General features: G+C 38.6%; 2 protein-coding genes across 2 annotated transcripts; one reads left to right on the top strand and one right to left on the bottom strand.

The window, feature by feature from the left end:
- The first annotated feature begins 966 nt into the window (after positions 1-966).
- On the top strand, positions 967-5,086 carry fam177a1a (family with sequence similarity 177 member A1a). Its single transcript, XM_023431554.2, has 5 exons — positions 967-1,100; positions 1,565-1,750; positions 2,608-2,674; positions 2,834-2,931; positions 3,080-5,086. The coding sequence occupies exons 1-5, from the start codon at positions 1,032-1,034 to the stop codon at positions 3,293-3,295; spliced, it is 636 nt and encodes a 211-aa protein (XP_023287322.1). The 5' UTR covers positions 967-1,031; the 3' UTR covers positions 3,296-5,086.
- A 1,361-nt stretch (positions 5,087-6,447) lies between these two features.
- On the bottom strand, positions 6,448-11,612 carry ppp2r3c (protein phosphatase 2, regulatory subunit B'', gamma). The gene is made up of 13 exons (XM_023431571.2): positions 11,473-11,612; positions 11,182-11,306; positions 10,730-10,834; positions 10,477-10,589; positions 9,740-9,837; positions 9,535-9,605; positions 9,269-9,401; positions 8,833-8,888; positions 8,427-8,502; positions 7,822-7,958; positions 7,315-7,452; positions 7,123-7,182; positions 6,448-6,949 (listed from the first exon to the last, which is right to left on the bottom strand). The coding sequence occupies exons 1-13, from the start codon at positions 11,537-11,539 to the stop codon at positions 6,755-6,757; spliced, it is 1,374 nt and encodes a 457-aa protein (XP_023287339.1). The 5' UTR covers positions 11,540-11,612; the 3' UTR covers positions 6,448-6,754.
- Positions 11,613-11,680: the final 68 nt, after the last annotated feature.

The following is an 11,680-nucleotide window of genomic DNA, read 5'->3' as shown; positions in this document are numbered from 1 at the left end:
ATTAGTAAGTAAATGTACAGTGTAAAAAAATACTCCAAGTGAAAGCCCTGCATTCAAAATTTTACATGAGTTAAGGACAAAAGTACTATCAGCAAAATGTACTTGATTTATTTTTTATGATGCATTTACATGTAAGTGTATTAAATGTTGTTTGTGGTGGAACTAACTCTATTTTATATGCTGTTGGTTGGTTTGATTTACTTTATAAAAATGCATGGTATTTTGTGTGTCCTCATTGTATATTCTTCTTAATTTGAGTAAAGTAACTACTAACTGTACTTATATAATGTAGTGGAGTAGAAGTAGCATAAAATTAAAATATTTAAGGAAGTTCCTTAGAATAGTAGTTGAGAACAGTATTTAAGTAGTGTTTCTTCCCCCCACTGTGTATAATTTTTAAATTCTAAATATTTTTGACAATAATGACAATTGTTATTTTATCTTTTTTTTCCGTTTATCTTTTTCCATGTGTCTTAATTTTCAGATTAAGATTTTACAATGAAAACGTGATGTTTTTATGATAAACGTCCCATTCTTATAGATTAAACTACTACTACTAACAGTATAGCAACAAGTAGCAAAGTAGTAGTAAAAGTAGCTTTGCCAGACTACAATAGTAAAATAGCACTGACACATTAATGCATCAGTATTAAAAATCCACAAATATAATACCTAATAATATAACACTCACAGGAGCCTTGTTTTTGTATTACGAGTACCTTTACTTGTAGAGTACATTTATCTGATAGTAATGCTGTAATTTTACTTGAGTAAATTTTAAATGCAGGGCTTCTACTTGTACTTTAATATTTTTTCCATTGTGATATTGCTAATTTTAGTAAGGATCTGAATACTCCTTCCAACACTGGAGAATTTTTATTGTACAGAAGAGTTTCCACCAAATCCAACATTGTTAAGTACTGGTTGTTGTCAAATAAACCGTTCTATTTTATTTTGAAGAAATCAGACAGGAAGTGTTGCTGGCAGAATACGGACAACCGGGTCGTGGTGAGTTGGAGGAACTGACAGAGATGGCAGATTTGTCGTTGTATTTAACTAGTGTCAACGTTTCCCTGGGACAAACTATGGAAACTGAAAAGGTTAGTCCGTACGATACAACTTTCGTCACTTTTCGTGTTTGTGAATGATAAAACAAAGACTTGTTTGGAAAATAGCTAATTACTTCCTCAGCTGATAACCCAGCTAACAGTCAACAAACACAAAGTAACGTTAGCTAAAGTAAGCTAACTAACGACCCAGTGTTTAGCTGCTGTAACAGGGTTTTGTCAAAGAATTTAGGATGATTTACTTTTCTTACCTCCATGTTTAGCAGTTTGGATATGAATAACACAGCTACACGTGACGGTATTTGAATAATTTATTTAAGAAAGTATTTTATATTTTATTTGTTAATTACATCCAACAGAGTGAAGGAGGGCACGTCAAACTGGTTATACTTGTGCCTTGCCTTCGGCACTCACGCATTTACAAATCATTCAAAACCCAGCAGTCTATAATAATCATGTTGATGAGAGGATATACATGCATTATCTTTGACTGTCAGAGTCCAGGAGGGACGACAGACTTTGAGAGTGTGGAGATGGGAGACTCTGCGGGGAATCGGGGGAGAGTGAAAGTCCCCCGAAGGACCATCTACTTTGCCAGCGGAGAGACCATGGAGGAGTATAGCACTGATGAAGAGGAGGAAGAAGAGGATCCCGTGAAGAAAGATGTCATCCCTGTAGATACGGTAGGCTGAGATCAAAAGTTTTACAGTCATTTTACAAAAACCATGAGGATTTTATAGACACTGAACAGCCTCAGTTATCAGGCCAATCCTGTGGAGTTTGCCAGACAGAAATCCTCTCTTCAGGCCTGTGTGAGGAGACGTGGCTTATATTTATTAAATTTCTCAAAATATAAATGGCTGATCACTTTTGAAAATCAATTTCCACTATAGCGATTAATCTCATGATTTAAGTCTGAATATATACATTTTATTGACTATGTATAAGGCCCTTAACCAGGATAGTATGATATAATAAGTTCTAACATTGGCTACTGCAAAGGATACTTTCAAGAAATACAAAGTGGTAGATGGCAATGCTTTCCTCTTAAAGAAATATCAGTAGCAAGTGTGTAAAATGAACTGAAAGTCATACCAAGCACTGCAGTTAACTGATCTATATATGGTTATGAACTATAGCCTCACTTTCTGACCCCCAGGTAACAAGCTTTCCCAAGGGTGCTCTGGTGGCCTAGAGATTTAACAGGGTGACTGTGAATCAAACTGTCCCTCCTTCGCATTCAGGGACCTTTGTTGCATGTCTGTCCTCATCTCTCACTACCTTCATTTCCTGTCACTTCAGTCAACGTTGTATGAAAGACATTAAATGCTCAGAAAATCTTAATAAAAATCTTAAACAGGTAACATCAGGCAAAAGAGTGTGGATGTATAGTGCTAAGGGAAGAAGGCCAGGCTGCCAACTTGAATGTTTAAGCCCTTTATTGATGCTTGAGAGGTAATTTTATGTCTAACCCGTTCTTTTGTGTTTTACCAGCAGATGTGTGGTGTAATTGTCCTGTTTCTCTTCATATGTATTTTAGGCTAAACTGACGTGGGGTCCATATTTCTGGTTCCACATGTGGAGAATGGCCACCTCCACCATCTCAGGTAAAGTAGTCTACTGTAAGATCAGTCATTCATGCTAGCAAGGATCAGATCTGACGGTTCTTTTTTTGCTAGACATGGAAATCCTGAAATGTCATGAGTTTTCACAGTATTTCAAGTGTTTGAAGTTACCTGTACTGAATATGTGTGTGTTTACTGCAGTGTGTGACTACATGGGAGAGAGACTGGCCTCTCTTTTTGGCATCACTACTCCCAAATACCAGTATGCTATCGATGAGTACTATCGTATGAAGAAAGAGGTAGGGGACACACACACACACACAACTTTGAGCCTCATATGTCTATCTCATAATTAAACATGAATAGAGTCACACCTTGAAGGAAAAACAGAAACATTAACTCTCATATATCAAGTATTAAACACTTGCACACACTGTTTTCCTGTAGGAGGAGGAGGAAGAGGAGGAGAGCCGTCTGTCTGAGGAGGCGGAGCGTCGGATTGCAGAGCTGCGGGGAGGCGAGCAGGATGCGTCTCATCCCGCTACTGTGGAGCAGCCGGAGGCGTCCAGAGCATCTTTTGTAAACATCAGCTTTGAGCTTGAACCTGAGTCTCCTCTCAGTGCCTCAGACACCAACAGAGTCCCGTCCCCTCTTCCTTCCTGAAAACTGACAAACCTCTCTAACATTTGCATATTTCTATATCAGGCAAAACCTTAATTTACTTAGCTGGATAGATTAATAATATTGTTATTTTTCTATGTTATTTTATAAGATTAGATCTTAGTACACAGTGCAGGGATAAATTAAAAGGGCTGTGGAAGTGGCTGCACTAGCCTTATCTGTGAATGTAAATTTATGTACAGTGTGCAAATGTATGCAAGACTGAGACATGTAATTTAACAAGATAGACCAGAATGGGACAACGCTCAACTCACTTCAGTTTTTTTTTATCTAGACGTGGCATAGGAATTTATTTGTAAAGTGTAGTAGAGCTGGATAGTTGTTGACTTGCTGAACAAATCACCAGGTAGTGATGACATCAGTAGCCGGAGCTGCTGTACTCTTATTGTACTCTGCATTTCAGCCTGTCGTTGCTTTATTGTTATGTCTGGAATTAGGAAATACAAGAAAATAGCGTACAAGTTCAATAAGTTATGAAGAGGAATTAGTGGCATTGACTTTACTTAGGACAAAAAATGAGGCCTATTAAACATCTGCTTAGACAAGACTTAACAGAAAATGTATCAGTTTTGAATCATTGCGTTTCATCAAAACAGTCATTTATAAAGTCAACATTTCCAAATACATTTCACAACCCTTCCACCACTGCCTTGTATTAAGTAGTCCATGAATACCTCCCTGCTGTTTGAACTGGACACATGTAATATCTGGGCCTCCACTCCTTTACTGTGAATGAATGGTCCAATACATGCAGATTTGTTTGCTTTGGATCTCTGTGTCAGGGCCAAACTAAGGGCTGGTTAGTACAAGAAGTCATTTAATAGGTATGATGTTTATACATATATATATATATCCATATATATATATATATATATCCAAGACTCCAAGACTTCACTTTATATATATATATATATATATATATATATATATATAAAGTGCTCCTATCATCCTAATCTTCCAACATCTTGAGTCTTGGAGTAACTGGAGCCACTGTGCGTCCGTTGGCTTTGGCATGAAGCCACAGTCCATTGTTAAAATTGACTTCAAGACTAACCTCAAAGAATTTGCTAGCAGCTTTCTTCACTCTCTATTGTCACAATGTAAAATGTGTCTCTGTGACGATACTTGAAACTGTTTAAAAACAAAAACAATTAGCATGAAGTACTAATTGTTTTGCTAAAAATGAAACAGGCTGTACAGCTAATGGAGACCAAGTAGTAAAATCAATATAGTCCAAATCTTAGAAAATCCACTAGTTCTCAAATTTATTGCTGATCTGGAAGTAGAGTTGCTCCCATACACTGATTGTACCTTCAAGTGTGTTGAGAGTTTATTCTTTAAGTGTCCTTGCCTGAGCTGTCAGAAGCTTCTTATTAATTATTTTTATCCACTGATGTGGCTGCGTGTTGTGGGGACAGGCCTTAGATCTCCTTAGAGAGCAGAGCAGCAGTGTGTAGTGAGGAGTAAACCAGACGCACACACACTGTAGCCTCAACCCCCAAGAAAATTTACACTGCTCTTATCAAAATTTTCCATTTCAAAAAGAGATTTTTAAAAAGGCTTCACTGTAACTGAAACACCAACATATCTGACCATGCAGAGTAAATGTCTTTCATTACAGTAGTCAACAGTGGATATTATTCATACTTTTTATGTGTATAAAAAGGGTCAACATATGCAAAAATTATTTTAACTGAAACTCTTAAACACTAATTGAATCTGTAAATACATATTTATATTTTCTGTGTTAATAAAACCTTGAAACATTAAAAATGTTGATTTTGCTACTTTTATTTATTACTCTTAAAATAATAAAAATACTTTACAATCATGAAACTGTTTTAAAATCCCATGCGTCTTATCTAATAAAATTCTTCCTGGTTCCTTCTTATTTGTTAACAGTTAACAAGTTTATAACCTTTGAATCTCCCAGTCTTAAGACCCAGCTGTGCATGTTGTTTCAACATGACGCATCAAAACATGGTTTCTATTCACCTTCAACATGAAAACAGTGTGATGTGTAATTAAACTGAAGGCAAGAGAGGCTGTGGTCATGTTCTGTACATCTGCAGCTCAGATTAATTTTTATTGAATACAATCAAAATGTTCTGATGTTATTACCCAACACTAATGGTGAAAATCTAATTTTGAGACACTCCTCTTGAAAGGGGTAAAATTATGCAAAAAACAAATGACTTCCATTCACCGATGAAGACTGTGAGATGTGTTTGAAGTAGTAGTAATAAATTGACCTTGAGATTAAATTATTAAATCATTATCACTCATACTCATGAATTTCCCCTAGGGGATAAATAAAGTATCCATCCATCCATCTATCTATCTATTGATCAATTGATCCCAATGTCAAGAATGAACTAAGATAATTTTGAAATGATTTTTTTTGTTATTGTGCAGTTTAACCTGCAACGGAAGTATCAAAAAATTCATGTTCAGACTGGAACCCAGAATCCTTACTGAGATCCAAATAAAATAAAATGTCATATTTGAGGATATGATAAGTGTTACTCAACCATACAAATCAAAGTTTAAAAGTCCATTAAATACAGTTTCTGCTTCTGCCAGGAAAATTTATTTTTGCTAAGAACCGAATTGTAAGTTATAACTGCAATAACTGATTTTTTTTTTTTGGTCACTTGAAGGAAGTAAAAAGAAGCTGTAAACAAAGGACTGACATATCATTACTTGTTGCCTATTTACATATCTGGCACTAAATCCAATATTCAGTCACTTGGCTCCTGAGGGAAACGTGGCTCTTTATCCCCTAAATGCTCCACCACGTTCTCTGGCTACTTGTCTTCCTGCTTGGTGCTGAGCAGGTGGTGCACTGTGGGTTTATACTGCTGCCTGCTGCGGCTGAAAACAAGCTGAGAGGTAAGAGTGAACAAAAAGAGTCAAGTTGCGGGATGGAAAATCAAAACAATGAGCTGTAAAATATAAGACTTTGTAGAGCTGAGGAGAACTGCAGTATCAAATGATAATTCTCTGTTGGTTCATCAACATGATTGTCTCCTTTCACATTACATTGTCAGTCAATCCGCTGTATTGACTTTAGTGTTAATGATAGCGGGCTTTCATTAGGCAGATACAAAGAAAAGTGACACATTTAGGCGTCGTCAGAAAAGGAATGAAAAGGAAATATTTATTTTAAAAAAGGTCAGTGACACAAACATGTATATTGGACTTCTTTACGGGAACACAGAACAATATTTACACAAAGCAACCTGCCTCGCTCTCTGTCTTCCGTCCATCTCATCCATTTCTTTTCACCCCCTCCCTCCATTCATTCCAGGCTTTTCACAATTCAGTTATTCAGTTGCAACGTATCCAGAGGGACCTGAGTCAGCAGGTGAAGGTTCAACAAACAACAAACATAATGTTTGTTACTGTTGGGAATGAAATCTGGGAAACTCAAGATCGTTCTCAGGTGTCATCAAGGTCAGCCGTGTTACTGTTGTCGTTGTCATTAGCAACCAGCACTTCTCTGTTCTCATAGGTCCAGAAGCCGTTGAGGTCGATCAGGATGCTGGTGACGGTATCGCCCTGACAACTGTTTACCAAATCCTGGAGAGTGATTTTGTAGGGGTCTTTAGGCTTCACCATGTCGAAGATCTCATCCTGAGGAGAGACAGAGATCACAATGTCCACTTGTTTTTCTTCACCACAATACATGTCTCAGTTTGGCTCAACTGTAAATGCACAGTACAGCTTGGTGGAGCCTTTCGCCTCAACAAGGAACACGTCAGATTTAAAACGAGTTGTAACATTTTCATTGTGTCTGTACAATATACCTTGACATCCTGGAAGGAGACAGGCTCCTGACCGTGCAGCTTCATCTGCTCCTGAATGGCCTGAAGTACAAAACACAGTTAGTGTGAATGTGTGTGTGTACTTGTACTTCTTGTAACAAGGATGGATGGATGGACTGTTTGAAATTATGCCTGGATTATAAACTCATTAGTGTGTTTGTGTGCAGCTGATACCCTGAAGAAGTAGTTGAGGGAGAAGACATTGAGGTATCCTTGATTCTCCATATCCAGAAGTTTAAAGATATACTGTAACGCTGCTGGCTCCTTCCTGTTTTCCAAAGCCAATACAAAGTCTAGATAGGTCTTATAGTCCTGAGAAGAAGGAAAAGAAAGACAGAAACACAATCACGTACTGTATATATCCAACTTCGACCCAGCACACAAACGTCTGCAAAACAATCACTTCATAAGCACGGAAAAGAGAGATCCAGACCAATACCTTATAATTCTGATCATTTCAAAAGTGTCATTAAACGAGTGCGTCAGCTGCCCAGAGAGGACACACCGTCTTCACTCAACGAGCAGCTGAAGATTAACTTTATATGGTTGTTTGAGCTGAACATTAACAAACAGAGAGGAGAGCAACTAAAAGAAAACCCAGAGTAAATGAGAGGACAAAAAACTTTTGTTACCCATCTATATGTTTACTACAACTGCTGCTGATACTGTTATTGCTTTTACCATTTCTCCATCATAGGTGAGGTACTCCTGAAACACCCTGTCCAGGAAGACGGAGGTGAGAGTGGCTGTGCCGTAGCGTGAGAGTTCCTCTTTGCTCAACATGCCGTTGTGGTCCTTATCCAGGTTCAGGTACTGGCCTTCAGAGAGAGAACATCCAGACGTGAACATGACAGACAGGCTGCAGGCTCTGATGTTTACTGAGGCGATCACCGACAAACACACACACACACAAGCCGTTTTTTGTTGTGGATCCAGAATCAGTTCATGTATACGGCAACTGCTACACACCAAAAGATTTGTGTCTTCCAGATTTAATTTAATGATACTTGGATACACGCCACTTCCATTCAACATCCAACTGATTCTTGGGCCAAGAGTGACAAAATATCATGTACAAATTATTTAACACGGACAATAATGGGTTTAGTGTATTGACACACCAAAGAGCTTAAGCATTGTGGAAACTTTTGTAATGACCCATTGAGCTGAAAATGAATTGCACTGCGTGGCCCCTGACATCTTTCATTCACCTGAGGATCATTTAATATCGGGACCATTTGATTTGAGACTGGAAACGCAACATTTACACACAGATGATTTCTCACCATAGACCCGAAGAGCCGAGGGGGCTGAGAACCAGTTGGACTCCTGACTCTCCTTAGATAACTCCTCATCTCTCAACTAGGAGCACAGTCGGAGAGGGGAAAGAAGAGGGTGAGGGGTGAAGCAACAGTTTTGGGAGTATCGCCTCCATATAAATGACCCATGCAATACTGAAACACTTGTAGGAGAACAAGACGAAACTGCATTAATCCTTATAATCCAACTACGAAACATAATTCAGGTGGACTATTCCAATTACAGCATATCCTTTTTTGTCCTTTAGCTACCCGCTGGTGGTGTTGACACCCAATGAATTAAATAAAGAATGAACACAGGAGGGGTTGTGAAAAAAAGTGACTGCGGACTTAAAAAGATTAAAAAATGTGAGTGATAAAAAAAACATTCTACCTCCAACAAGTCATCCAGGAAACTGCAAGCCAATATATCCTGGATTTTAATCTTTCCTGAAAAAACAAAAAAAAAAACAGCAGACAAACATACATCTTCAGTACAGGAAATGTTGTTGCATCCCTCTGAACACACATTGAGATGCTCATGTCCTTTTATTTGCAGAATCATTTTAAAAATGTGTGGTTGCCGTGATTACTTGTTATCTCAGTGTTCTGTATCTCTTGGCCCTTTCCTACAATGTGATGCTACACAACCCAAAGTCCCCACAGGGATTGTTAAAGCTTCTGATCTGATGAAACAAATCACTGTTTTTTGCTGCATGTCCTTTACACATGATGTATGGACATGTGATGACAGTACAAGACGACACTTTGCTTCAGTACGTATTATTGCAGGTTTTACTGTCGAGGTTCACAGTGGGGTTCAGTCTCACCGGTTCGCAGTGGGTCGAGGAAGAAAAAGAATTTGCGAACAGCAGTGCAGACGTAGAAAGAGTAGAAGGACTTCTCCAGGCCGTCCAGCTGAGGCAGAGTGGGGATGAGCTCAAGGATGTAGTTCTCCAGATCCTACAGAGAAGGAAGAGTGTCACCTTTCCGAGCAGTTTAAGTTTCAGTACAACTGAATTCAATGATTCTGCCAAGAGTTGCTACTGAATTTATGCAGTAAAAACTTAAACTGTAATTTGTGGTTAGTGCGTACCGACTCTCTGAGGTAGCCCTGTCCTGCCACATCATACAGACTCAGACCTATCCGAGTCTGATGCAGCCACACTAGAAGCACGGAGAGAACAGACATGAGTTAGTGACTAAATATTCACTGGTGCAGGTAAATCCAGATTTTTGCAAATAGTTCAACATGTGAACAGAGACGAGGTAGAACAAGAAAGCCAAGTGAAGATCCAGACCTTTCCTCATGACATAGTTAAAGAACTGCATGATGGAGATTCTGCCGTAAGGGTCGTTGTGGAGCAGCTTGGCGTACACTCTGGCTGTGAAGAATTTTCTGAAGGAAAGGAGAGAAGAGGGGAAAAGCTGTTACTTTTCATTATGTTAGTTTCCTTGATCTGATCACATTTCCCCTGTTAACTTCAGCCATTAACATGTTTTACCCCTGGCACCCCCCTTTTTCAAAACCTTTTCAAGATGAAACTTTTCTCTGTTATGCATCAGAGTCAGATTTCTCTTTCCCCTGCCACAATGAAAACAAAATTCCTATAAATTTAAACCCTTTAAAGCTGACAGTGGATACACACTGACATATTAACCACCTTCTTATTATGTGTCCACTTCCTGGTTCAAAAGTTAATTTTCATTATCATTGATTGCCTAGGTAGCTTGTTTTTTCATCTGGCCAAATATATCTCTGACAACCCCCACAGGTAGTTTATGTGATCACAGTTTCAGTTCAATTGAGATGTTGTGTGTTTTTGCCAGATCTGAACATATAGGTATCCCATCAGTCCCATTACTGCCAGGTGCATATAAAGTCAAAATGACAGGTGGATTTTCCAGATACAACCTTTGATCTAGCATGAATCCTTGGCACAAACAAGCACACACATGCTCCATTAAATAATACAGGCGTGTCTGGTTTCATGCAAATTGTGCTGTTGCCAGTAAACCTCTACTTCCTGTTACTTACTTGCACTTGGGCCCAGCCCTCTCCCCCACCTGCAGGTAGGCTTCATAGCTGATCATGGCCTCCTCTCCGCTCACTGGAGGCACCTGATGTTTATCGAGCAGGAACCACAGATTCTACAGAAAGAAAAATAGAAAGAAGAAAAGACAGCTAAGTAGGTACAAAATCACAAACATACAGTGCGGTGATTCATGCTGAAGTAAGTCCTTATATTGCATCTGACTACCGTGTGTTGGTGTGTGTGTGTGTGTTTTACCTGCAGTTCCTCATTATCCAGCAATTCCCTGCTCTTCCTCTGGAGGAAGACTGCTCTGGATTCTTCTCTCAGCTTCTGAAGTAATATTTCATCCTCTGCTGGTAGCTGCAGAACATCATCACAATCATCATCATCGCGGCCCAAGTTATTTTTACTTCTGCACATCTTCATCATTAAACATCAAGCCTGTATGCTTAAATCATCAGATTAATTTTAGGAAAGCTACTGTATAGCAGGGTACTAAACATATGACACCAGAACAAAACAAACCAGTGAGATACCGTTTTAGCAATAGTGTCTATGTATATTGCCTGAGCTTTTTCTTTAAATGGAAAGATGTTTATTTACTGTCACAAATACTGTCAGGTGATTTAGTGATGGGGTTCCATCCAAATGACATGAATGATGACAGCTGTCACTGGGTTTACACATGTCATGTATTCAAATAATACCCTATAGTAGAAACGCGGGATGTTCTTGTAGGACTTGTCTTTGTCTTTTCCTCCCTTCCACTCTGTGTAATATTTTGTGAACAGCTCAGTTTCTTCTGCTTTCTTTTCCTCGTCGCTTCTCTCGTCTGGACAGAAGAGGGAACATGAAAAAAACTTTAGAGTGAAAACCAGTTACATGAAAGGTATGGTAAGTGTAAGTGTTAATGTTGATTTAGCAAAGCGACTATAGCTTGGTACACTCAATCCAAAATTAGCTAGCCAACGTTAGCCAAAGTTTACATTCTCTCTTACCTTTTTTAGGGTTAGCTAGCCTCCTTTTCAAAATATCCGACCAGTGAGGTTGTTGTTCTTTAGCCATATCTGCTCCGAAGTTAATCTAATGTTTCATCAGTAAAACGTTTCTAACCCCAAAGTCGAAAAGATTGTAAAAGTGACTTATGTACAAAAGTAGCTAAGCTACCCTAACGTCAAGTTAATGACTGAACAAGAATGTGATTTC

The sequence above is a fragment of the Seriola lalandi genome, unplaced genomic scaffold (genome assembly GCF_002814215.2).
Source record: "Seriola lalandi dorsalis isolate HSWRI2012SDOR001 ecotype SW California unplaced genomic scaffold, Sedor1 jcf7180002054925, whole genome shotgun sequence".
Lineage (NCBI taxonomy): Eukaryota > Metazoa > Chordata > Actinopteri > Carangiformes > Carangidae > Seriola > Seriola lalandi.
Note: the sequence above shows the minus strand (reverse complement) of the source record. Positions and strands in the feature narration are given on the sequence as shown.

What these genes read in the sequence shown, in the direction of transcription:
- fam177a1a (XM_023431554.2), top strand. Translation starts at nt 1,032, where the DNA reads ATGGCAGATTTGTCGTTGTATTTAACTAGTGTCAACGTTTCCCTGGGA. An exon ending in ATGTCATCCCTGTAGATACG is followed by an intron (nt 1,751 to 2,607) that starts GTAGGCTGAGAT and finishes TATGTATTTTAG; the next exon opens with GCTAAACTGACGTGGGGTCC. An exon ending in GGCCACCTCCACCATCTCAG is followed by an intron (nt 2,675 to 2,833) that starts GTAAAGTAGTCT and finishes TGTTTACTGCAG; the next exon opens with TGTGTGACTACATGGGAGAG.
- ppp2r3c (XM_023431571.2), bottom strand. Translation starts at nt 11,539, where the DNA reads ATGGCTAAAGAACAACAACCTCACTGGTCGGATATTTTGAAAAGGAGG. An exon ending in TCCTGGATGACTTGTTGGAG is followed by an intron (nt 8,503 to 8,832) that starts GTAGAATGTTTT and finishes CTGTGCTCCTAG; the next exon opens with TTGAGAGATGAGGAGTTATC. An exon ending in CCCTCAACTACTTCTTCAGG is followed by an intron (nt 7,183 to 7,314) that starts GTATCAGCTGCA and finishes TTTGTACTTCAG; the next exon opens with GCCATTCAGGAGCAGATGAA.